Source organism: Xiphophorus couchianus, chromosome 15 (assembly GCF_001444195.1).
Source record: "Xiphophorus couchianus chromosome 15, X_couchianus-1.0, whole genome shotgun sequence".
Classification (NCBI taxonomy): domain Eukaryota; kingdom Metazoa; phylum Chordata; class Actinopteri; order Cyprinodontiformes; family Poeciliidae; genus Xiphophorus; species Xiphophorus couchianus.
Window position 1 is genome coordinate 19986094 of NC_040242.1, and position 24862 is coordinate 20010955.

General features: G+C 42.6%; 2 protein-coding genes across 13 annotated transcripts in view; one reads left to right on the forward strand and one right to left on the reverse strand.

Annotated features, from left to right (window-relative positions):
- The first annotated feature begins 126 nt into the window (after positions 1-126).
- On the forward strand, positions 127-21685 carry fzd3a (frizzled class receptor 3a). 3 transcript variants are annotated; one of them, XM_028041061.1, is made up of 9 exons: positions 127-279; positions 1241-1773; positions 13111-13307; positions 13538-14000; positions 14081-14380; positions 15381-15632; positions 19005-19153; positions 19712-20134; positions 20211-20427. In XM_028041061.1, exons 2-9 carry the CDS (start codon positions 1573-1575, stop codon positions 20425-20427), a joined length of 2202 nt encoding a protein of 733 aa, XP_027896862.1. In that variant the 5' UTR covers positions 127-279; positions 1241-1572. The 3 variants fall into 3 exon arrangements, with proteins under 3 accessions (XP_027896862.1, XP_027896863.1, XP_027896864.1); XM_028041062.1 differs by lacking the exon at positions 127-279 and having other exon boundaries at positions 1573-1773; positions 20211-21685; XM_028041063.1 differs by lacking the exon at positions 127-279 and having other exon boundaries at positions 1573-1773; positions 19877-20134.
- Positions 21396-24862, reverse strand: part of cdc42bpab (CDC42 binding protein kinase alpha (DMPK-like) b) — an 82885-nt gene continuing 79418 nt past the window's right edge. For all 10 annotated transcript variants that reach the window (XM_028041049.1, XM_028041054.1, XM_028041053.1 and 7 more), the window contains one exon: positions 21396-24107. In XM_028041049.1, the coding sequence (XP_027896850.1) occupies positions 23976-24107 (132 nt within the window). In that variant the 3' untranslated portion in view covers positions 21396-23975. The remainder of the gene's footprint in view (positions 24108-24862) is intronic.

The following is a 24862-nucleotide window of genomic DNA, read 5'->3' on the forward strand; positions in this document are numbered from 1 at the left end:
TATAATATAATATAATATAATATAATATAATATAATATTTTGTTGACATTAAGAGTCTTCTATTAAATCGATAGGTTTCGGACCGGAAGCCATCTTGAAAGTGTCGCGGGCTTAACGGTGGGAGGATCGTGGGGCTGAAGGAGGAGAGGAGAAGGAGAAGAAGAGGTGAGGGAGGCTGGAGGAAGAGGAGGAGGAGGAGGAGGCTAGCTCATTGTTACGGAGAGGGCGAGCTGCTGAGACCACCGCTACTGCACGTGAATTTCCCTGGAGAACATTTCGGTAAAGTTTTGTCCATTTAATTCCTCCATTTTTCTTTCTTTGTAAATATCTGGGCGGAGTGCTTCTCCGGAGCGACCACCTCCGAGCTGCCGCCCCGGCGGCTCGTTGCGGTAAATGATAACACCGGTGAGCGGAGCTCGCTGCCTCTGCTCCGGTTACTGTGAGCCCTGAGGACGGACCAGCCGTCATCTATTGTTGTCTCTGCGTTACTTCTCTCTGCTTGAATCCGGGTTTCGGTGACACTCTGGCGGTTAGAGGAAAGTAGCCGCGTCGAGCCTCCTGGTCAGGTTATTTTAGCTAATTTAATATGTGGAGAGGATAAATGAATCTGTAGATAGAGGAGCAGCTCTCACTGATAAACAGGTAGGCTAACCGCGGAATTAACTAAATTATTTTCACTCTTTTATATTCAGGTTTAAATAAAACAAATTTTCCGAGAATTTGAAAAGGAATTCTCAATTTGAAGTTTATTATTTATGTTTTTATACATGTCAGCAGAATCTGTTCAGGCTGCATATGGGTGTGTACTGACATGTTAATAAGGCTAGTTCTAATATGAAGAAAAATATGGCGAAATAAAAGACAAAGGACTTAAATACCACATAAATTTAAAGTTATCAAGCATAAAGTTGGATATAAATGTACTAAATATTATTATGATTAAAATACCACATAGTATTTTTATGCAATATTAAAGATTTAAATGACCATTATTTGTTTATATTGATGTTTTTAATGACTCGGTAGTTGTTATTTTTAATGCTGATAAGTTGTTCAGCTATCATATTGAACCATTTTTTTTAATCAACAATGGAGCCACTTGAACATCATTAACAAAACCAACTATATTTCATTTTAAAAATGTCCTCCGAGTTGCTGTTCTTTAAAAACGCACTGCTTTGTATCATGAGCTTTGCTACAATGACTTATTCTATTTTTGTTGTGATTTTTCTGCATGCAGATCATTGACTGGTTTCCATCTCTGGCTGTTGCTGGTACTTCCTTTTCAAGAAGCGTTGTTGGACTGGAAGCTCAGCCTCTGTCCGGTGATGGACCTTTAGATGATGACGATGGGCGCAGCCAGCTTCGACCAGAAACACATTGGATGGTCTCTGCCAGCTCGGACCGTTTCTCTGTGATCTCAGCAGAGACTCTCGGGCAGTTTCCAAACATTTTTCTTTTTTTTTTACTCCTGACCTGGTGGATGACCCTTACGGTAACAGAGGGTAACCTCTCATCCTAAGCAGCTGTCTCCTGGGTGTCTCCTCTGCTTTCTCGTGTGGGGACCCAGTGATGGATCTCCTGTGGGTGCTCTCCGTGTCGATGCTCGCCGCCTGCGTGGCCATCCCCATGGACGCTGCAGCAGGCAGCCACAGTCTGTTCACCTGCGAGCCCATCACCCTGCGCATGTGTCAGGGGCTGCCATATAACTCCACCTTCATGCCCAACATCATGAACCACTACGACCAGCAGACGGCTGCTCTCGCCATGGAGGTACGGTACATGATGCGACATGTGAAAAAGCTTTCAATCAACACTGTTTCATAATTTAGTGGGAAATATGTCTCTGTTTTCAGTTTAGCTTTGACGTTTGAGCTCTAAACACATACAGTATGGAATATAATGTATGTCTGTGTTCAAAAAGCCGAGATGGGAGAAAAAGGTTAGAATAAAATTTTTTTAAAAGCCTCAATTTCAAAGAAAGCATTTCATTTATTAGGGAAATATAAAACATTGCCTTTTCACAAGCCCTGCTCAGACTAAACCCTGTAAAAAGATATTGTAAAAATGTTTAACATGTACTTTATACTCATAAAAAAACCATGAAATTCTTGGTATTTCTTTTGGAATTTTGTGAGGGTGAAGCAATTTTAAAAATTGCCCTAAAAATACTAATCAAATGTCCTAGGTCATCATTTTTATTACTTTTCTAGGAATATCTGCTTCAAGTACTGGACTTTCAGACTGTTTCACCTCAAAAATAGCATTATTATTGTAGAGTATTATTAAATTATTTTAAAGCTGTTTGAAGAAAATATAAGATTTAATATTTGTCTTAATGGTGCCTTTTAATTGAGCTTCTTTACTCTTTTAAGACACATTAACAGAAATTCTGTGACTAATGTGCATTTAGCTATAGTTCTTTTTTATCTTGTCAAAAATAAACCTAGCTAAGCCAATTAATTCAATAGTTAATGGCTACCAAAAATACAGCAGTAAACTGTAAATGTTTTTGTGTAATTTCTGAACAGAAATGCTCAGTATATGGCTTTAATTAGATATTAGTATGCATTAGCAGATTCTTAAATGAGTTGGCTAGAAGTTGGTTAATCTTTTCTGAGTTTGACTAGTGGATCAAATCACACATCACTTTAGATTTTCTCTTTTATTCACCATTTCTTTTTAATCATGGAAACCATCAGCAAATTCCTCTTAAAATTTGATTCTAAACTTTTGTAGGTCGAACCGCAAAGAAAACCAGGAATTGGTGCAGTTCTTAAAGATAAACACAAATATTTGCTGTGTATAACTAATGGCTAATTAAGTCTTTTAACATTATATAATTACTATGAGTACATAACACATAAATTTTTCTTTCCTGGGCCTGTCTCTCTCTCTCTGTCAGACCTTCTGCAAAGCATGTTTTTGTTTTTGTGAAACCGATCTCAGACCTTCGTAGAAACGTTCTGAACCTCTCATATCCATATTTACGCTGCATCACTCTGGTTAGATTAGGAGTGTATAATCAGACTACTGCTGGTTATGTAAGGCCTTCACTGTGTCCGCTCTGTCTGCTGGGTAGATCTGAGGACGACACTAATTTGGTACTGAGGATGTTCAGACAAACATTCTTTCAAAGATGCCTTTTTTTATTTAAAAATTTCTTCTCCTGTGCTTTGTGACCCAAGAGCCACAGACGTAGTGGTGTGTCGCTGTGCTGCACATTTGGGATGCTTACAGATGTGTGGAGGGATTTCTCAGACAAGCACCTGGTCACCAAATCTATTTTATATAACAGGCTTTAGAAAAATGACTCAACCACACACACACGCACACACACCGAGGGGAAAAAAACCCCAAAACCTATTTTGGTTCCAGTTCAGTAACGGATTAAAGTTCACATTTCTGTGTTTAGAAGTCTTCTTTTAAAAACATTCATTTAAAACAAATGGATCGATCTATGGTGCATAGATGCCCTCTTGACCAAACACACTCCTCCAGTGTGTGGATATACTGGCTGTCTATATTTCACAGACATTGCTCCAGTTTGCTGATTCCCTCCATCGTCTCTGGCCACCGACCCCACCCTGCTGCCATGGCGATGATGTGGCGACACTCTGCCATCCATCTGTCGGTGTCGCCGTGCTCAGCAGCGACTGTTGGAGAGATGGAGATGCGGCTGCCAGCAGAAGCAGCTTGCCGCTAAGAAGCCGGGGTTACGTAACCTCTGAACACGGCCTGCCCAGCTGTATGAATGTGCAGCTACATGTGATGGGTCACAGCTGCTCTCCGGAGCTCACACACCGTCCTGTGTCTTACTGCTCATGATACACCACCCCAGTCATCTTATGAGCTACGATTCATTTATTTAAAACACAAATAATGTACAACATACATAAGAGGAAACTGTACCTGGTTGCAGCTCTGGTGCTAATTTCCAACCCTGATCTTAGCTAGTAACTTTAAAAAATAAAAGAAGAAATGCATTAAAACAGCCGAATGCTATTCTATAAATATAGTCATAAGACATACAACATACAACATCATAAGATATACAATCAAACGGCATGCAAACAAAACCATTTGCAGTGACTAGCTGCACTGCTATTACCCATAAAATTGCGCAAATTACAAAAATGAAGAAAATACTAGCACAAAAACTGATAAAAAGCTTTTGTGCTCAGATGAAGTTGTTTTTATCTGCCTTGTCAAATGGACAGATTTCATGAAACTACAATGGAAACACTTTTTCCATTCTCCATTTTCCAGTTTTTCCTGATCACGTCTCAGGAGTTGTGCAATCGACGTCCAGATGTTACTACTGGCGGAAATGTCAAAGAAGATGACAGGAAGTGGTAGGAGGATGATGGTTTGCTTTTGTTTTTGGACAATGTGCAGCCGGCTCCACCAGAGCGCTCACAGTATCGCACAATTCATAAAAAGTTGTCAATCCATCGTGTTGAATCCATAGTTCTTCTGTAAAATCTCCGACCACAATTTTTCCAAAATCCAGCCCATGTAGCCGCTTCAGTTTATTAGGTGTTTGTTGCTCCAACACCTGAATAAGACGCTTGTGAAGACATGACCTGCTGGTCAGCCCTCTTTGATGGAAGAGAGAAAGCGGCTGATTTTTTTCAGACCTTTGCGAAGGTGGAAATGATCGGCGCATAAGATTGGTTCCTCATGTAAGTATCAATCAAAATTGAGACAATCTGGGCCGATTTATTGGTTCATCCCTACTGACTAACCTAAAAAATACTGTGTAAATTTATTGCGATGAAAGCCTCACTGGTGCTGCTGAGGGTTGAAATGTTCTTCAACAGAAAGAGATCGTTTTGGTTCCAACAGTGTTCACTTTGATTGGTCACAGATTCACAATTAGGTCTCTCTTAGTGCCCAGAAGTTCTTGTCAGTTTAGGATTTCACACAGGAAGCCGGTAGTTTCCAGATGGCGGAGACTGCTCTTCTGTTCGGCTCTTGTCTTCCCGATAACTCGGCCCGGGATCCAGTCCTTGGGAGAATTCAAAGCCTCTAAGACGTTGAGAGCAGCCAAACAGAGTGTTGATGGTTGATTCTTAAAGGGGAATTAGGCCTGCTTAACAGCCATGATAATAATGATGAATGCCTCGCACCGTGGAGAAGCTGGGAGTTGGACTGGAACCAGCGCCTGCCGTTCCTGCGCTCTTTCTTCTAAGCCCCTGAAGTGGTGTCTCCTCATGCCTTCTTTACAACGATTTCGCCTGGTGTTAGTTTTATGGGAAAGTAGGACAGTTTATCATCATGGCATTAGTTATAAATCGCCATATCTATATTAGTCTTTTTGTTAGAAGCTGGGTCAGTGAAAGCTCCTGAATGACTCAAACCATGAAAATGCTAAGTTACTGTACTTTATATTCTGCTTTTTATCCTCTTCCAGTCTTTCATCAATGACCGTTGAATGACCTCACAGCTCCAATGGGACATGGGCCTCGAGGGTTTGGGAATCTTTTTTTTTTTTTTTTTACCACAGTGATATTGTGCCGCACTTGCATAAGTAAGAGCGGGGCAGATTTTAGTGGCATTACTAAATAGGTTAAAATCCCCTCATTTAGACACGGATGCTCTCTGTGGCTCCCAAATGGACTCGTGGCAGGAACTCAGTTAAGCTGATTGAGACTCTGATGCCTTTTGTAGTGATTTACAGTTTTTGTCTGAGGTAACTTATTAATCCATCATTTCTGGCTTTATGAATCTGACAATTTGTGCTTCAGCGGAGACGGATGCTGTTGTGGCTGAGCGTTATTCCTGGCCTGTGTTTTTGAAAATTCACAAATACAAACTTCTGTTTGTATTTGTGAATTACAAACAAAATTATGCAAAAAATTACAACTTTTTTACATAATCAGATAAGTTGATTATGCGGAATCAACTTTTTTGATCTTTACATTATGTTATGTTATTCCCTCATCAAAATCAGACCTGGAATGTTGCCTTGATTCCTTCATTAATGTCTGAGAAATCTTTTAATCTCCCATGGCAACCACTGAGCTGTGCAAAACGCCTAGCTAGACCTAGCTTTGCCTTCGAGGACAAAACTCCTCATCAGAGCTGCAGTTTCTGAGCTTCCGCCTGACAGGGCATCCTTCCTCTGTGACTGCCCCACTCAGCTCCTTCAGACTAGCCAGCAGCAATTAGCGAACACGTGGTGGAACTGAGCATCTGCTGAGCTCATTACAGGAGCTGCTTCTCAGGGAAACGCTGGTAAAAACATTATGTTAATAGAGGAGCTATGTTGTGATGATTTCCTGAAGGCGGAGTTTCTTAAAAAGCATGAGCTTCTTAAAGAGACATAAGCACAGTTTCAAGGAATTAAATCACAAAGTAAATTTCTCTTGCATCATATTTGATATATTTCTACAACAATTGATGGTAACAAAGGGGGAACATTTTCTCATCTCATCTTTGAAGTTCATTTCTTTGGTCTGACATGTAGAAGAGAAGCTGAGCTTTCCCCCTGAAGGTCAGGGGTCACATTAAAAGTAATAACAGAAATTGGTCAGAGATCTGATTAAGGCCAGATGGACAAAGCGAGGGTCAGGACCAACTGAAAATGCTAATCATGTTAGATTGCTAACCAGGTGTAAGCCAACAAATCACCGCAATGACAGATACATAAAGATAGTTACCATGGTGAGATGATGGCCTGGATGCAAAGCGCCACTTCAGTCTCACCTCAAGTCAAACCCATTTTGACGTTTATTCCGTCTTGGCCGTAAACAGAAGCCACCGGCACAAAGCATAATGGCCCGTCTGGGTTTAATCTCCCCGGTCCCAGTCCATCCCTTCGCCTTTCAGCCTGTCCTCTCAGCTTAGCAGCCCGTCCAGATAAACCGTGTCAGGTTTCAGCTGCTGTGTGGACTAACCCAGATACTCCACCCTGTCGGTGTGAATGAGTTTGTAAAGGAGTGCCGAGGATTGTGTGTGTCTGTGTTTGTTCGATACCTCCAGTTCAATCCAGAACAACTCTCTGCGTGCTTCACCAGAGAGTACTTGATGTATCGCGCTCATTGTGCCGTAGTGAAGATGTATCCGATCCACACAACGCGGCCTGATAAATCCTAGCCAGCGTGACCCGCGCTATAAAAGAGCCTCTTGTTTTATTTAATGTCCGACACCGTGTTTATTGGCAGTGCTGTGAATGCGGAGCACATTGAGAAAGCGAGGCGCTGCTCCACAACAACCCTTCTCTCTCTATGTGTGTGTGTGTGTGTGTGTGTAAATGGATATTACCCACTGTCAAACACAAACACTTTCTTAGCGGCGAATGACATGGCTGCTTGGTCGACCCATCACTCCTCTCTCCCTTCCTCTGCACCTCTTTTGTCTTCCCCCACTGCCCCCGTTGGCAGGACTTTACCGTTGCCCAGGAAACCGTCCCAATTGTGCCGTTAACAAAGGAAGCAGGGGGTTTTTTGGGGGGGTTTTTGGGGCCTCCCGGGAGGTGGTCCCCTCCGCCCTGCACCCTGACCTCCTCAAACCCTCCTCTTCTCCATCGATGCATCACTCGTCGCCATGGCACCGAGCTCTGAAATTTGGAGCTCTGGAATGGCGGTAGAGGAGAACTGGAATGCCAGGGGGGGCAGTATGAAGGGAGGGGGTAAAAGAGGTGACCGGGAGGTATTTATAAAAAGAACAAATCATCACAGACCGGTCGGCCATGTTGGGATCTTTTGTCGGCGGTTCACAGAACCTCAGCAGCCGACTTGAGTTTCCATTAAAAACCAATCACTGTTTTGTTTTGAAGGCATATCCAATGGCTGCCCTCCATTTCATTAAACTATTAATAATGAAAATCACAGTAATGGGATTCAGGACAGACTGCATATATCAGCACAGCGTGGGGTGAAACGGAGGTCAGTGATGTTTTTCTTCACGTCTTGAAGATCAGAGGGTTTCACCACCCGGCGTTATGAAGAGCTCTGCAGTAAAGGAGGGAGAAATTATGCAGATTTTCTCTGCACCGTGTGGCAATTTAACCGCAGCACTAATTTTCACAGCTATGCTGATGACACAGCTTTATTTCGCTAGCGACTGATTAATTGTATTTTAGATGTTAAATCAGTCTGGGAAAGTATTTTTTTTTCAGCTCAATTAGGACTTTATTTATTAATTTTTATTAATTAATTAATTTTATTTATTAATTGGCAGTGACCGTCAGAGAGAAACGAATAGTGAAACTGTAAGCTAAGGTTTTTATTTTGACTTCGAGAACTGAGTCTTTGTGCTGCTATTGTAATTTAAATTTTACTTTAGTTATAAAATGACTTCTGTTAGTAATTTATTTCAATTTAACTGCTGAAATGTATTTATTTTTATCGCTTGTTTAAATTTAGCAGAGATTTTATGCTCGTTTTGTGTTTATTATTTCAGGACTTTATAATCTCTTAGTTTAGTTTTTCTTTAGTCTACTTGTAGCTTCCTCTGTAACGTTAACATAATAGTTAACACCTTTATATCGTTCTTTATGTTTAGGTCTGATTAGTTTATTGTGTTTTTGTTGGTCTTCCATTGGCTTCCTCATAGTAGCTGATCTTTTGTTGCCTCTCCGTGTGAAATGCGCTCCAGAAGTTCAATTCAGAAATACTTTTGATCAAAAGGAAAATTAAATGTTGGAACTCATTTAAATAAAAATTTATTATAGATGTTGATGGCAGAAATGTTTAGAGTTATTAATAATAATCTATCACCTTTCTCTCAACTATGGTCTTAAAGCAGTGCAACCTTTAAGAGTGATGGTGTCAACATTTTTGCTTTTAAAACTATTCCAAAACAACTGAATTAATCGTCTTTGTTAGTGAACGTAGAAGTAGATAAATTAGCATGTAGCCTTTTGACATAAATGTGTTTTACATCCTCAGCTCCCTGTTTTGAGGCTGATGCCGATGTAAAACTCTCCATAATAAACTTTTAGCCATTTACCAAAGCACGGGTCTCCAGTTTGACCAGTGAATCAATAAGAGGGAGTGTTAATTATCTGTAATTAGAGATATTGGTTGTGTGACCAACCATACGCCTAAGGTTTCACTACGATTGGCTCTGCTCTCACTGCTTCGTACTGGATAAAAGCTTGTTGTAGATACTGAAGAAGAGCTGGAAGATAAAAGGGTTGAGGTATAAAAATAGTCTGAATAGGACGAGAGTTGAATGCGAGTCCTGATCTGTGGTGAATCATCCCAGTAGCCTACATATTTACTCAACCGTCTCTCCTAGCGCTTCTCTGTGTGGCACAGCGGAGAACAGTACGTTGTTCTGTAGCCTGCAGGAAGCCAAACGAAGGATAGGGATGAAGATGTGAGCTCTAGATCAAATTGAGCGGTCTGTGTTGGCATCACTGACGAGTACTAGATGTCCAGAGACTAATCTACACGCTTTTGGTTGTTTGAAATGAGATGCAGGATTTCTCAGCACTTATTCCTACAAAGAGCAGCAGATTGTCATTTTCTTCATGTGTTATAAGATATAAACTTAATTTAGAAAGGGACAACGTGTAGCTCAAACATAAATGTCAACGTTTCACACACTTTACCAGATTCTAGCGTAAGGTAATTTGCATCTACACACCATGACATGTTAGTTCTCTTCTACATGGTTCCTACAGTCTAGAAAGGTCTGGACAATTTTGATTTTCTGCCACAATTCCCTGTCCCATTGTTTAAAATATCCATCCAGCCATCTATAAAGTTATTGTAAATTATTGTATCGACAGTATACTTTGGTTTAGAGGCACTTAAAGTCTTCAGAATTGAAGCATTGAATACACCAAAAGCATGTAGAAATGCAAAGTTTGACGTAAACGTACCAACAGCAAAGTGAAAGGCGGATGAAGATAGTGGTACATCTTTAAAACAGCCAGTAGAAATGGTGTGTAACCTTTGTCTTTGACTTTTTTTTATTTTAAGATAATAAATGGTGCAAGAAGTGCTGGGTTTTTTTATTTCTGAACTTTACCTTATAAACGTGGTTTTCCCGATTTAACTGATTGGGAAACATTTCTGTTTTACAGGAGACTAAACTTCCACTCGTCACGTTATGCTACTTTAGTTTCTGTTTCAACTCAAAATTGCCAATAAAAATCATCACAAAGTAAGGTCAAAGTCTAGTTTGGGCCTGACTGATGGTGCTGTACTATTTGTAGCATAAACAGAGCGATTTGTGATGATGTGGTGTGATGTGTGCATCTGAACGTTGCGCAGTTGTTTTTGCTTCATGGAGGATTCTGGGTCATGACCTGCTCTGACTGTGTGCGTTTCTGTCCTGTGTTACTCGGTGAAGCGTGACGACTTCAGTTGCTCAGAGATTACACAATTGACTGCTCGATTAATCTTGGCAATGACATGTTGTTGTGCTAATATTTAGCTTGGGGTTAACGTAAGCTTGAGAGAGCAGATTGTTTTGACTTTAGAGTGAGAAACGTTAACGTCTGTCAGTCTCTGCCCTCTTTCAGCGGCACAAGTGTGTGAATCTTTTTTCACAATAAGCCATCAGATGTGAGTGGCTGAAAAACATTACGCCAAATGATGCAGACAAATTTCAAGGATGAATGTAGCAACAGTCTGTTCCGATCTGATGTCGGGGGATAGAAGAACAAATCCAGGAACAAAGCAATGTTGCTTGTCATCACTTCATTTGTTCTTGGATTCTGAACTGCAGATGTTGTTTTACTATTGGCTGATGTACAGTTTTAATGAAGGATTCAAGAGAATAGAAACAGTATCAATTGGGTTTTATTTATTTGGGTTTTTTCACCATCTTTGTAGGGTATCCTCCCAAAAAACCCAACAAGTAGCCTTAAATAGTTGAGAAAAAACTTAACATGTCACGCCGTCAGCCTCCAATTACTTCCTGTCATCGTCTTCGTCTTTTCCGTGAGTAGCAACATCTGGTTGCTGATCACATGACTCGTGTGATGCAAAAAAAGTCTTTCCGTTGCAGTTTTTCAAAATACACTAAATTTGGTACAGCCATAAAACTACCTCATCCTAGCACAAAACGTTTTTGTCAAACGTGAGTTTTTCAGAATTGGCATTTTCTTTAAGCAAATTTATTTTTGTAATTCCAATTTGCACAATTCTGTGGTCAATGGAAACGCAGCTAGTGACGCAGTCTTGGTTGTTCAGTTTCCTTTCATCTGAGGGGAGCTGGCTTGGGTCAAGAGGTTAAGCCAAATCAGGACAGTGATCTCTCACACACATCACAACTGGGATGAGCTAGCCTCATGCATCCCTCCTCTGCATATCGATCCTGTAATTGACCTGTTTCCCCCAATACTATCACAAAGACATGTTTTCTTAATATTTGGAAAATATCCAACTAGAATTATGCCGCAACAAGCTTCTTGATGGCTGCAGAGAGTCTAAGATTTCTCCACAACTTGCTAAGGGACATTTGCCAACAGTGTTGGTATATAGCGGAACCATTAAGAACCATTTTGACCCGGCGTGGAATAGAGAACATCCACTATCAACATGCTGAGGATGAGTGGAGGGAAGTTAGATCTGGGCACTTAGAGAAATCAGAGCGAATATTTAACTAGATTAATACCCATCCGTCCTAACAAGTCATTTGCTCTCCCTCCCATCCCTCCGCATCCCCCTCTTCTCTGGGCTTGTCTGTCATTCAGGCCTTCTGTCTTTACATTATGGGGGAGAGGACATACTGTGAGTCTGTGATTTGACTGGGGTGTGGTTAGAAGTCTTGATGCAACACAAACACATGTAGGTGTATGCAAATGAATCCATTGAAAACCAGTGAGGCTTTCTGCGCTCACACTGCTTCTTGGCACATTTTCTCAATGTGTGAGAGCATCACTGCACTGCTCAGTGGGTGTGTTAGCCTGTAAATAATATACTTCCGTTGGTAGTTCTTCTTGTGAGCAAGAGTGCGCATGTTGTCAGTGTGTGTCAGTCAGCCACAGCGTGGTCCTCCCTGGAACACAAAGGGGCCTGTCTGCAGCAGCACAGGGAGCCCTGTGGAGGTTAGAGTGGGGGAAGAATGGGGAAGGGGGGGAGGTAACATTATTGGGGTGCAAAGGGGGGATTATCAAGAAAGAGGCCAGACTTGTTTTTATGAACTCATCTCCAGAAAATGTCACTTGTCCTGCTCCACTGATCCCTTTGTTTGGTCCGAGTCCTGAAGATGGAGCCTCAATGAGATCTGAAGACCGAACTGGTATTTTTTGTTACCTTGTAAAATAAGCACATTTGTTTTAGGGTGCATTCACACCAGCCCTGTTTAGTCCGCTTTAATCTAACTCTGGTTCGTTTTCCTAGAAGGGCTGGTTCTTTTGGGGCGGTGTGAAGGTGGATCGAAAATGTGAACTCTGGTCTGCCTACAAACCTCGGTCTTGGTTCGGTTGAAGTGAACTCTGATGCGGTTCGAATGAATGCCAAGTGGACTGGAGACTGCTCAAAAAACAGGAAGTGTTTAGCGCAGGGCATTCTGGGTAAATACAATCAAAGAGTCTTGCGCTAGCGGGAGAAATTACTCTTGGTATTTAGGCAAAGACAAAAAAAAAATCCTGTAACTGCTGAAATTTGACACCACTCCATTTTTGTTGACATTTTCGGAAAAAGGCTCAGTGTCTTTTTCATTTCCTTCAGTGGTTTCAAAGCAGTGTATAATAAGTCTGGCCGGCCACCAGGCTTTACTTGTGTCCCCACCAGGCTTCGCATTGTTTATTTATTTATTTTTATTTTTTTATGGCTATAAAGTCTTGCATTTTTTAAGACTTTATAGTTGGTATTCAGATATTAATCTTCCAATAACACATCATTATCAAGTGATATTTTTAAATTTCTTGTCAACTTTAAACAATTTTTAACTCAAAAACACAACTGGCTGCTAGATGAATGACTGCCGAGCGCCTCAACCACCGGCCTTAGCAACTGTTCTGGGGGAAACCTTGCAAAGGGTTTGGTTTGTTTGACATAGAAAAGTGTGAAAGCAAACCACATCAGCTGAAAACATAACAAATGTTGCAACTTTGGTCCCCTATCAAACCAAGTCTATCATACTGTCAGGTGTGAAAACAGCCCAAAACACCTTTCTCTTTTTCTCTGCCTGACTCTGCAGCCGTTCCATCCCATGGTGAACCTGCAGTGCTCTCCAGACCTCAGGATGTTCCTGTGTGCCATCTATGCTCCGGTGTGCACCGAGTACGGCCGGATGACTCTGCCCTGTCGCCGCCTCTGCCTGCAGGCCAGGAGCGACTGCTACAAACTGATGGACATGTTTGGTGTCAGCTGGCCAGAGGAGATGGACTGCAACAGGTCGGAACAACAGCAGTTCTTCTTCTCTGGATTTGTGTTGGCAGGGTCAGCTAGTTGGCTTTCCTGGATTTGCGTGTTGAACACATTTTGATTTGAAGTCAGATAGAATGAAAGAAACTTATTGGACTTTTGGTCCAATCAGACCTCGATAAGCAACAATTGTGATTTAAAAAAAGTATAAAAAGTTCACTAGCTGGAATCACCAAGTCACTGCTTTCTTCCTCCCTCAGGTTCCCAGACTGCGATGAGCCCTACCCTCGACCTGCGGACCTCCTGTCCACTTCAGACTCAACCGAGTCCCCTGTCTCCGTCCAGCGGGACTACGGCTTCTGGTGTCCCCGGGAACTCAAAATTGAGCCAGAACTTGGCTATTCCTTCCTGGGGGTTCGAGACTGCTCCGCCCCGTGTCCCAACATGTATTTTACTCGCGAGGAACTGACGTTTGCCCGCTATTTTATCGGGGTGGTGTCCATCGTCTGCCTGTCAGCGACACTCTTCACCTTCCTGACTTTCCTCATCGACGTGTCACGGTTCCGCTACCCGGAGCGGCCCATTATCTTCTACGCCGTCTGCTACATGATGGTGTCCTTGGTGTTCTTCCTCGGCTTCCTGCTGGAGGACAGAGTTTCCTGTAATGCAGCGAGTCCTGGGAAATTTAGGGCGTCCACAGTGACTCAAGGGTCCCATAATAAGGTCAGATCTTCACCTTGTGTTCTCCGCTGTCTTTATTTCCTCCTGCATGCTGATTAAAAATCTGTCTTTCTCTCTCCTAGGCCTGCACGCTTCTCTTCATGGTGCTGTACTTCTTCACCATGGCTGGCAGTGTGTGGTGGGTCATACTGACCATCACCTGGTTCCTAGCAGCTGTTCCTAAGTGGGGCAGTGAGGCCATAGAGAAGAAGGCGCTCCTCTTCCACGCCTGCGCCTGGGGCGTCCCGGGTGTCCTCACCGTCACTCTGCTCGCCATGAACAAGATAGAGGGAGACAGCGTGAGCGGCGTGTGCTTTGTGGGGCTTTACAACCTGACGGCACTGCGTTGGTTCCTGCTGGCCCCACTGGGACTGGACGTCGTGGTGAGGAAGAGCCTTTTAACAAACTATGACAGATTTTATTGCTCTTCCTCTGAGGCAATAAATAAGGATTCCTGCACATCCTTACAAAGAATTAAATTTGTGCATCTAAATTAAAGCCTTAAAATAAATTAAATTCATAAAACAAAATTTATGTTGTCTTAAATAAATGAATCACAGGTCATACATTTTATCATGAAAGGACTGTTTAATCTTTATTCTCATGGGTTTTTTTTCTTGCTCAGCATTTCTGTCAGCTAAAGGTTTGAGTTGGGTGCAGACATCTTCATTGAGGCAGCTAAGGCTACTGCTAACTAGCTGCTAATACACACTTGCTAGCTTGGTGTCTGGATTTTTAAAAAGTCTTATAATCATGGATCTAAAATTAACACCTTAAAATGTCTTAAATCTGTTAAAGAAAATGTAGGTGGCATTAAATATGGCAATCACAGGTCTTAAATGTTGTGGCTATGGAAATCGTTTCTCTTACAGAACTTTTGTATCAAGCAAACTTTTGAGTCGCACAAAGACGTTACCACTCACTGCATTCTGCGTGTCGAGGCGATTAGGGCTACCAGCAGCCAGCTGCTAATACTAATGATAGCAATGCATCACCAATTGGTTGGATGAAGTTAGTTTTTGCCACTGGCTCACTTCTGTTGCCAACCCAGGCTAAATGCATTCTGTGCAAAAACATAAAAAACTTTCAATCTTGTGGAGGTTAAGGCCATAGAGAGCTGCTGCAAACAGACCCCAGAAATGTCAGTTTTTGCTACGGTTTGATTGTAATACTGCAGGATCCCTTACTATCCTTTGTAGTTATAGTTTGTTCGCTCTTCAGTTTCATTCATGGTGGCATTAAAAGGGTCTTAAAAGTCTTAAATTTGACTTTCTGAAACCTGCAGAAACCCTTCAAATGCAGCGCTTCCTTTCTGCTGCATTTACAGCTACAGTGTTAGCTCATGTAAGGCGCATTTAAACCTTCCTGCTTCTCTCCTCCTAGGTGGGAGTTGTGCTCCTGCTGGCGGGCATCGCTGCTCTTAACCGGGTCCGCATGGAGATCCCGCTGGAGAAGGAGAACCAGGAGAAGCTGGTGAAATTCATGATTCGCATCGGCGTGTTCTCCGTTCTCTACCTGGTTCCCCTGTTGACCGTCGTGGCCTGCTACCTTTATGAGAGCAGCTACCGGACCGTCTGGGAGACCACCTGGGTGCAGGAGAAGTGCAGAGACTACCACATCCCCTGCCCATATAAGGTAACCCCATGACTGTGTGTTTAAAACGCTTCACTGTCATAGAAAACCTCAGAGTAACGATTCTGGTGCTCATAAAAACTGTCAGCATTAGGCTGTTCTGTGCCTGAAGCTCATTATTTATCCATAAAGAAATGTTTGATTATATTTCACAATTGAATGGAGTGGAAAAGCCTCTAAATTTAGCTTTTAGAAGCTAATCACTGCAACTGAAGTGATGGTGCGTCTTCTTATTTACACAGTGCAGAACTGAAAAACAAATAAAACTGTTTCCTTTCCGACAGACGAGAACAAGAGTCATTTGAAGCTGAAGATTGTTGTTGAAAAGTTTCAACTAACGGTTTAAACAGCAGAAATGAGTTTAATTTGGAAAGTTTTGGCACAAATCTGTGACTATCGAGCAGAAGATTCTTCTTACTACTTCCCACCATCTTTTGTAGTTTTTATGACCTTTTCTACAAAGATTGAGGAAAAGTGTTGGAGAAGGCTGTGGACATTTTGTTTCTGTTTTGGAACATTTACGGTAAAAAATAACAACTAAAAAAGAAGAAACCACTGTAAAGTATTCTGTAGATCAGCATCGGGTTTTGTTTCGTTTCTACAGTGTTGAGCTGCTGATATGATTTCCAGTAGGAACTAAACCAGCTTTCTGCTTTGTTCAGTCTTTAGTTATTTATGTGCAGAGCGACAGCAGCATCACAATGAGGGGATTTACTAATATTTTCAAACAGGTGAAATGATCTGGAGGGACTTTATGCCAGTGATGTCTAAACCTTTTGCCACAAAGGCCAAAATCAAGTTAAAAACTGTTTTTTTTATTTTTTTTATTGTTTTTATATAAAGGTTTTCTTGTTCCTTTTCAATTCTTATCTGAATAATAAATTAGACACGTAGCATTTTTTTGAAGCAAAGAAAAATAATCAGATGGTTTCAGAAAAGGGATCTTTAGAACAACATACAACAGATTTTGCACAATTCAGATTTTACAGGACAGGATTACAATGAATCAAAGTTAGTAGTAAGCTGTTGTAACTCCATTTATTAGCATTGAACATTTGACTCCTTCCTTGTTTTATTGACACTGACCCGCCCAGGGCTGTTTGTGTCAGTTTGCCCTGATGTGCAGCTGGGCTGTTTGAAGGGAAGCTCGTGTTGAAGGCAGGCGGCGGAGCAGCTGGGTGGAAACGTGTGTGAGCAGCGCGGACCTCTGTGTGGGATCTGATGTTTGTCTCAGCGCGGCAGCGGCGGCGGCGGCACAGATAGCAAAGCTGTTAATAATTGAAAGAGCGCCGTCTCCTTCCAGACGGTATCACCAACCGGTCCTCCCTGAGCTCCTGTTGTTGTTTTCTTGATATTATGAACACTGGATTAATGCTCAGATGAGTCCCGCTTTTAATCTGTGCCTAAAACGCCGCGGTAATCCACCGTGTGCGTTTCTGCTGGGGTCGCTGGGGTCAAACCTCTCCACGGCAACAGCACATCTGAACATAAGCAACGTTGTACAGTGGAAATGCTGCTGGGTGGTGGCAGAATATCTTAATAAAACCCGTTAATAAACTGTTAAAATGATAAATAACCTGCACTACATTCTATGAGTATGTCATAATGTCTAATAACATTGAACGTCTTTTCACATTTATGTAATCTGGCAGAAGAAAACTGCTTTGATTCGATGGATAAAAGAATATTTAAAAACCTAATACTAATATAGTAAATACTGTACAGTATGTACTGTATGAGCAGGTTTTCATTTTTTGTCATGGTATAATTACAGAAGAACATCCTATTTCTACAAAGTCTCACATTTGTCTTTATTTTAAAACCTAAGAATAACAGTAAAACAGTGTTTCTTTAAAAATGACAACAAAATTCCAATAGTACATTTTTATATGCATCTAAGTTTTATTTCTCCAGACAAAGGACAGAATTGTCTCTTTGGATTGTAAAGGTTCCAGATTCCTATTCTAGATTCTCGAGGGCCACGTAAAATCGTACAGCGGGCCAGATTTAGCCCTCGGCCCTTGAGTTTGACCCACAGATCATATGTGGACGCATTCACACTCAGGCCTCTCTGTGCGTCAGTAGGAAGGAAGAAATCCAACATGTCTCCATAAAGACCTCCTGACAGAGCTAAGACGTCCGCCGTGCGGAGCTCCTCTGGATCTCACACACAGCAGGGAGCCAAGCTGCGTTTCCAGGCTGAACAGAACCAGGTTCCCTCTGTGTCTGTGAGTCTGAGCCGCATCCCTCTACTAACGGTGTGTGGCAGAAACCGGAGCAAAGATGGCAGACCGACCAGAGGCAGGACGCTCTTCTCCTTCTGTCTGACTCGATAACCAGATGCGTCAGTCATGGCGGTACGCAGAGAAACCGCCGTTCTCAGGCAGGAGGGTAAAGAGTCAGCCGTCAAATCAGAGCAGATGTCTGCTGATTGTTTCTGCCTCCAGCATGAGACGTTCAGCTGTTAGTGGAGAAGTAGAGCACATAGATGTTTACACACAGCGGCCTGTATCTGCTGCATGAGCAGCTTCACCGGCTCATCATCGTGGCCCTTTATACAAACCTGTAGCGCAGCCGCTTTCCCACTGAATATCGCTGCTATTGTCCCATTAAAACACAGATCTGTGATTTGGAGCCAAGTGTGTCTTTTCCGTTTGAGCACTTTCTTTTGGGTTTTGGCATTTTTGAAAGAGATCGAAAACAAAACAGCTTTTGCACTCGAGTAGAGACTTGACTAACATGGAAGATTGAATAAAAATCCTTTCATTTGATTTTATTGGTGTAAAATGTTACATACAGAGCCTTGATAGCACTTGACACAAAGTGGAAGGAAGGTGAAACATGGCATTTAAAAAACAATTAAGGTGGCACAGGGGGTTAGCACGTCCCACGTTTGGAGGCCTTAATCCTCGACGTGGACGTCGCGGGTTCGACTCCCGGTCCCGACGACCTTTACCGCATGTCTTCCCCCCTCTCCTCACCCTCCTTCCTGTCTGCCTACTGTAGAAAAAAATACGAGCCCCTAGCGCCGCAAAAACTCTTCGGAGAAAAAAATGGGAAAAAAAAAACACAATTAAGAGTTGTATTCAGACCAGAGCTGGTTCTTTAAAGCATCCATTTTGACTGATTACAATGAGAAATTTCTGTCAAAATGTTTGAGATTAATTTTAAAAAAAAATTCTTACAATAAAACTTGGAAGTTTGAGTTCTTTCTAGCAAATTTTTTCCACTTTTGGAGCCCGGAAATGTCCTTATTCTTCCTAGAAAATTTATGACAGTTTTCTTGTTTTTTGGCAGAAACGTAGGCTTTTTTCTCCCCATGAAGCCCCTCATGCGTACAGTTCTCCTCCATCACCAGCTCCTCCTGTCTTTCAGGTGGAGAGCACCAGCCGGCCTGACCTGGCGCTCTTCCTCATCAAATACCTGATGATGCTGATTGTGGGAATCCCCTCTGTCTTCTGGGTGGGCAGTAAGAAGACCTGCTTCGAGTGGGCCAGCTTCTTCCATGGCAAGAGACGCAAAGAGTACGTACCCAGTACACCATGAGGGGGAACATTTGATAAATTTTGCCATGACAGGACTATTTAATCTAGAATTTATTTTTTTTATTACTGGACTTTTCTGTTAGGGAAAGGTTTGAGTTGTTTTGTTGTAACTTGAGGACGATGATGCTACCGCTAACTAGCTAGTTAGCTTTTTGCATTTATCATGGGTGACAGACGAGACACACGGAACACGACAGCGACAAAAGCTGAACATTTTTCCAGCTTGCGCACGTCTCAGAAACTTCAGCATCTGAAAAATAAAAAATTTGTGAGAAAAATCCCAGAAATTCTGAGATTAATCTTTGAGATTAATTTTCTAGAAGTTTTTTCTTGCAAATTTTTGATTTTAGCAGCTCAGACATTATTTTTTTTCAGAAAATTGCACTATTATTTGAATCAATCTTCAGGCAGGTCGTCCATCTGGGCTCAGACTTGTGTCCAGTTTTCTGGTCCATGTTGGTTCTGCTGTTTGCTCCAGAGTTGTCAGGTTGTTGGTGAACACAAGCCCCTCTCTGCACCCCCCTCCTCCAAACTCAGAGCATTAACTCCCTGTCCCACTGCCTGCTCCACCCACTCCTCCATCCTCTCCTACCACACCCACCGCCCCACCACCTTCCCCCTGTCTCTCCCCACCCTTCTGCGTCTCTCCCTGCCTACCTTCTCCTCCTCCTCCTCCTCCGCCTCCTCCCTGCCCCGCCTCAGTGGGATGGTCAACGACAGCCGTCAGGTTCTCCAGGAGCCCGACTTCGCCCAGCTGCTGTACCGGGACCCCAACACGCCCATCGTGAGGAAGTCGAGGGGCACGTCCACCCAGGGAACCTCCACCCACGCCTCCTCCACCCATCTGGCCATGCTGGACGAGCCGCCCAGCGCCAGCACCAGCCGGGCTGGATCGGTGCACAGCGCTCGCTCCAAGATGAGCAGTTACCATGGCAGCCTGCACCGCTCCAGAGACGGCAGGTGGGTTTCCCCCCCCGGTCACCTGTCCAGATGTTTGGATGTTGGTTCCTGAACTCGTCCCGGCTCTCCCTGGCAGGTACACGGGGTCCAGCATGCCCCGCCTCAGCGACCAGTCCAGACACTGCAGCACCAACCGACTGGACGGCCTGTCCAGACACGACTCCGCCTTGCGCCTGGACAGCCAATCGCGGCACAGCAGCACCAGAGACCTGAGTGGCGCCGCGCAGGCCGTCCTCGGCGTCCCCGGAAACGGGATTCACCGGATCCTGGACGAGGATGGAGCTGCAGCCTGAAGGGACAAATGAAGGAGGGAGACCCACCCCAGGTCGGAGTGGGACCCAGAACCAGACTGTTGATCCAGTCAGAGGAAGGAAAGTACTTTTGGAACTTTGCCTTAATGTCTCTCAGCTTTATCTGCCAGCCCAGCTGATCCAAAAAAAAAAGACTCTCCAAGCTGACTGTCGTTGGGTTTTTCAAACAGAGACGAAACTTTACTGTTGGACCTAAACTCCTGAGCCTGACAAAAACAAAATGTGAATTTTATTTTATTTTTTACTTCTTTAATTTGTGACTTTGAAATGGTTTTAATGGATGAGACAGGAGCTTTGTCCTCAAGCCCGGGCATCTTGGCAATCAAAATATTTAAAGCCTGATTTTCCCCTTTAGCTCAGGCATCTGCTGCAGTTTTGGGTGTCACATGTTGAAGCTTCATGTGATGTAACACTTTCCAACATGTGTTGTAAAGTGTTACATCAGCCTGTTTTACACCGTTCCCAAACAGTAGCTGTGTTTCCATTGGCCATATAATTGTACAAATTGACATTTTAAAGATAAATTTGCTTACGAAAACATGCTAATTTCAAAAAAATCTTTTTCGCTAAAAAGTCCAAGCACTCTGTGTTTTTTTTGCACCTAAGCACAAAGCTTAGGTGCAATTTGGAGGTGTGTGTGCATCCCCTTTCCTTGCTTCAAGCACAATTCCAACTGCTTGCCAACCTCAGAGAGTAGCTTAGAAAAAATATTTCTTTTGGTATCTTGGCAACCAGCACTATTGAGCCCCGGTGCAATTTGGAGGCGTGTGTCCTCCAGGCATGGCTCCTGTCCAGTGAAATTCTAAGTAGTCTGTTTAAATGTGTCCTTACTTGTAGCTACTGTAAATGTTACTGACATTTTGTTTATAGATGTAAAAACTTTTCATTTGTAATAAAAGCTTTTTAAAGAATCCATTTGGAGAAATGACCACACAGCAACACTACGGGTGTGTATTTGTAACAGCCCTCCGCTTTATTGAAATACATCGGAGTCAGGTTAATATGAGTTCTCCACATCGGTGTGGCAGCCAGTTCCATACATTATTTTTGACCTTACACCTTAAATATTTTTGTGCAAAAAGGAATCTACATCACCTGTAGTGGGTTATCTTCAGTAAAACGCCCAAACCATCCAAAAAGGAGCAAGTAAAACAAACCAAAAATAAAATGATTACATCTAGAACATGCAAAACTGTACAAATTATTACAAACCAATCCTAGAAAAAAAAAAGTGTAATATGATATGAAAGAGCAAAAATATTATAGAAGGTACTTTAGATAAGACCTCACTGAAATGTAAAGGCGTTTGATTTCGTTTAGGCCTTCCTCCACAGAAAACTGCGGCACTTCGGCCATCAGATCACCTGCCACCCTTCGACCCACGCCGTCCGTCCCATAGGCCGACCTCGACACATTTCCTGAGATTTCCTTCCTCACTCCAGAACGTCTGGGATCAGTCAGTTTTAAATTATTATTTTTTAAACATATCGACCGATGTTAAAACACCCCCCGCCCAAACAAAGTCTGCTTCCTGTCCCTCCTACTGGACGCCACTTGCAGGCGAGAAATGGAGAGCTGCACACTTAAAAAGGTTCAGGGTGTTGAAAACAAGCTTTGAGCTTCAAATCACAATAGAAAATAAAATCCATAAACAAAACACTTGGAATGAGGTACGGAGAGCTAATTTGTTGGATTTCAAAAGGGGGAAGCAGCAGGAATGACCACTGAAGTATGTAATGTTTGATTCCCTTATATGGAGCTGATCGCGACAGGCTTCAACTTGGACTCTGCAATGGGGGGAAAAGAGAAAATACTGTGTACAATAGGAATGTTTGTTCTAAGTTTACCCAAAAGAAAACTGTATTAGTATTAAGAATGTTTCTGTGTTTTAAATAACAGAAAATTGTGTCTGATTTGTGTCTAATCCACACAGGTTACTGTCAGATTCTGCTCCATAAATTGTCAGATTCTGCTCCATGAGTTGTTCTTTTTGTAAATGGGGTTCAAAACTGGCAAAATAAATGGCAGAAACTGCTAAACAGCTACAGTAAAATACAACCAAAACATCCCCCCAAAACCAAGCGAGTTTAGAGCTCCAGCTCTTCGCTAGTATTAGCGAAACAATCAGAAATACATCGCAGTCACGCGCTGGTTTAAGTGTTTACATTCCTTGTTTTAGTGTTCTACTTCCATCAAGAGCTTTTAATGGACATTTTAGCACATTGTTAACAAGCAAAGGCTGTGACAAAAGAAAGCATGTTACCAAAATGTCCCTCTTTTGTCCGTTTTTGGTTAATTAGAGCTTATCCATTGGTAGAGGGGTCAACCTTTTTTCCATCCCAGTACCACCGCCCATCGGACGACCAGAGGAGCCGTAGGGACGAGGCGTTTGCTGCGTAAAACCACCGCCTCAGTGTACGAGAGCGTAGATACATGTGTGATAGCAGGTTGGTGAGAAATGCACATTTTCCACTAGATAGTTTGAGCAGTAGTGTCGGTCCGTAAATGGGGGGTGGAGGAGAAAAACACAAAAACCAAAAACACAACACGTGTCAGACATAGAATATAAAACTAACTCATAAAACTGATTAAAAAAAACACAAAGTGGTTTAAAAATGGCTTTTTGTGTGAATAAAAACTCAAAATCACTCAAAACAAAAACCAGAAAACCAAATCAGGATTTCTTTGCTCATTCCCCGTGTAGTTCTCTATAGTATTTTCCTTATCATATATTACTCTACTTTGAACCTATGTACATCATCGCGATGGGAGTCAGTGAGTTGGTCAGTTTGGTTGCACAGCAAAGTGGAACGAACGTCTAATGCTACGACGACGGAGGACGCCTCCCTGGATGAACCAATGAGGAAGAGAGTAGCACAGTAGGAAGTAGGAAGGTTTTTTGCTAACGCTCAAAATAACAATAACAATTAGAAAATATAAAGTCACTGCACTGAGTATCAGGAGAAAACTAAAACTCATTCCTTTTCTTTCTCACTTCCTTTTTTTTTAATATGTGACATTTTGCGCAACACCCAAAGAAAAAGCGACTGTGGGAAAATATTTGCTTCATGTCGCGTGGAAGCAAACCTAACCTTCCCCATCTAAGATTGATAAATAAATTAAAATTGTCCCCCTGAAACCCGGCTGGTCCTATGTACAAATACAAATAATTTTTCTCTCATCGATAATCCGCTTGTTGTTTTTTTCTGTTGCGTCGTAAAGTTTGGCGTCTTTATGCGAATCTCTAAAGAGGGAAGGAGGGGCTGGGTAGGGAAGAGTGTCAGTGTCCATTCTGGATAATCATAGCACAGCTCTCATTCACTCATTTGGGGGTTTCCCCTCAAAAAGGCCCAGAGTTGTAGTGTTTCCATCCAATCAGGAAGCAACGTCCAGCGGCAGTTCATCAGGAGGAGGGAGCGGCGGATGGGAGGTGCAGTTCTCTGGGCAGTGGAGGCGGGAGGAGGGGGTGGTGTAGGGGCGAGGTTAGGGAGTCCTGTGCTGAATGGGGAGAGGGGGTCGGTGGGGAGGGCTCATGTGTCCCAGCCCATCCGGTCTGTGCTCTCCAGGGACAGGGACTTGGTCTTGTGTGGGGACGCCGGGCTGGGGGGGCTGCTGAAGGTGGAGCTGTTGGAGGCCGTGGAGTGACGGGGGGAGTCCGAGTCCTGAAGGGGAGGAGAGGGAAAGAGAGAGAGGAGGAGGAGTTAAAAATGTATTTTAAAAAAACGACAGGAAGGAGGGCTAAGATTCAGATTCTGTCATCAAAATACACTGCAAAACACAAAACCTTACCAGTGTTTGCTCTAGTTTCTACTGCAAATATCTTGGTAAACTTGAAATAGGACAAAATTAACTTGTAAGTTACTTTTCAGCAAAATAGCTTGTTTTAAGTTCCTTAATATTCCCCAATATTGCTTAATATTGATGAAAAAACTAAGTAAAATAATCTGCAAGGGGAACTAGTATTTTTTCATCAATATTAAGAAAAAAGTTTGTTTTGTCTTATTTCAACCGTGATAAGATATTTGCTCTAAGAACTAGACAACTTAATGATATTTTGTGATTTTGTGGTGTGAAAACTTTGCGTTTTTCTCACAACTTCTGAAAGTGGAGCTGGTGCCCTGCAGAGTATTCACACCCCCTTCAACATCTCCTCAGTTTGACACCCACAAACTTTAACTGAGGTTTAGTGCGACAGACCAACACAAAGCAGTGCACAACTGTGAACAACATGCGTTTCAAAGGATCCATCACACCTGATGTGGTGAGTTCAGCTACTCAACCCCATTTAGTTTAACACCCCAAAATAAAATCCAGGGAAACTGATCGCAGTCTAGAGTGAACATGGAAGAAGATGCTCTGACACATCAGCCTGAAAACACCATGAAACACAGCGATGGCACCATCATGCTGTGGGGAT

Bases quoted from the DNA above. Each gene is read 5' to 3' on its own strand.
- fzd3a (XM_028041061.1), top strand. From the start codon at position 1,573: ATGGATCTCCTGTGGGTGCTCTCCGTGTCGATGCTCGCCGCCTGCGTG. The intron at 1,774-13,110 runs GTACGGTACATG...CTGACTCTGCAG, and splicing joins CGGCTGCTCTCGCCATGGAG to CCGTTCCATCCCATGGTGAA. The intron at 14,381-15,380 runs GTGAGGAAGAGC...CTCTCCTCCTAG, and splicing joins CACTGGGACTGGACGTCGTG to GTGGGAGTTGTGCTCCTGCT.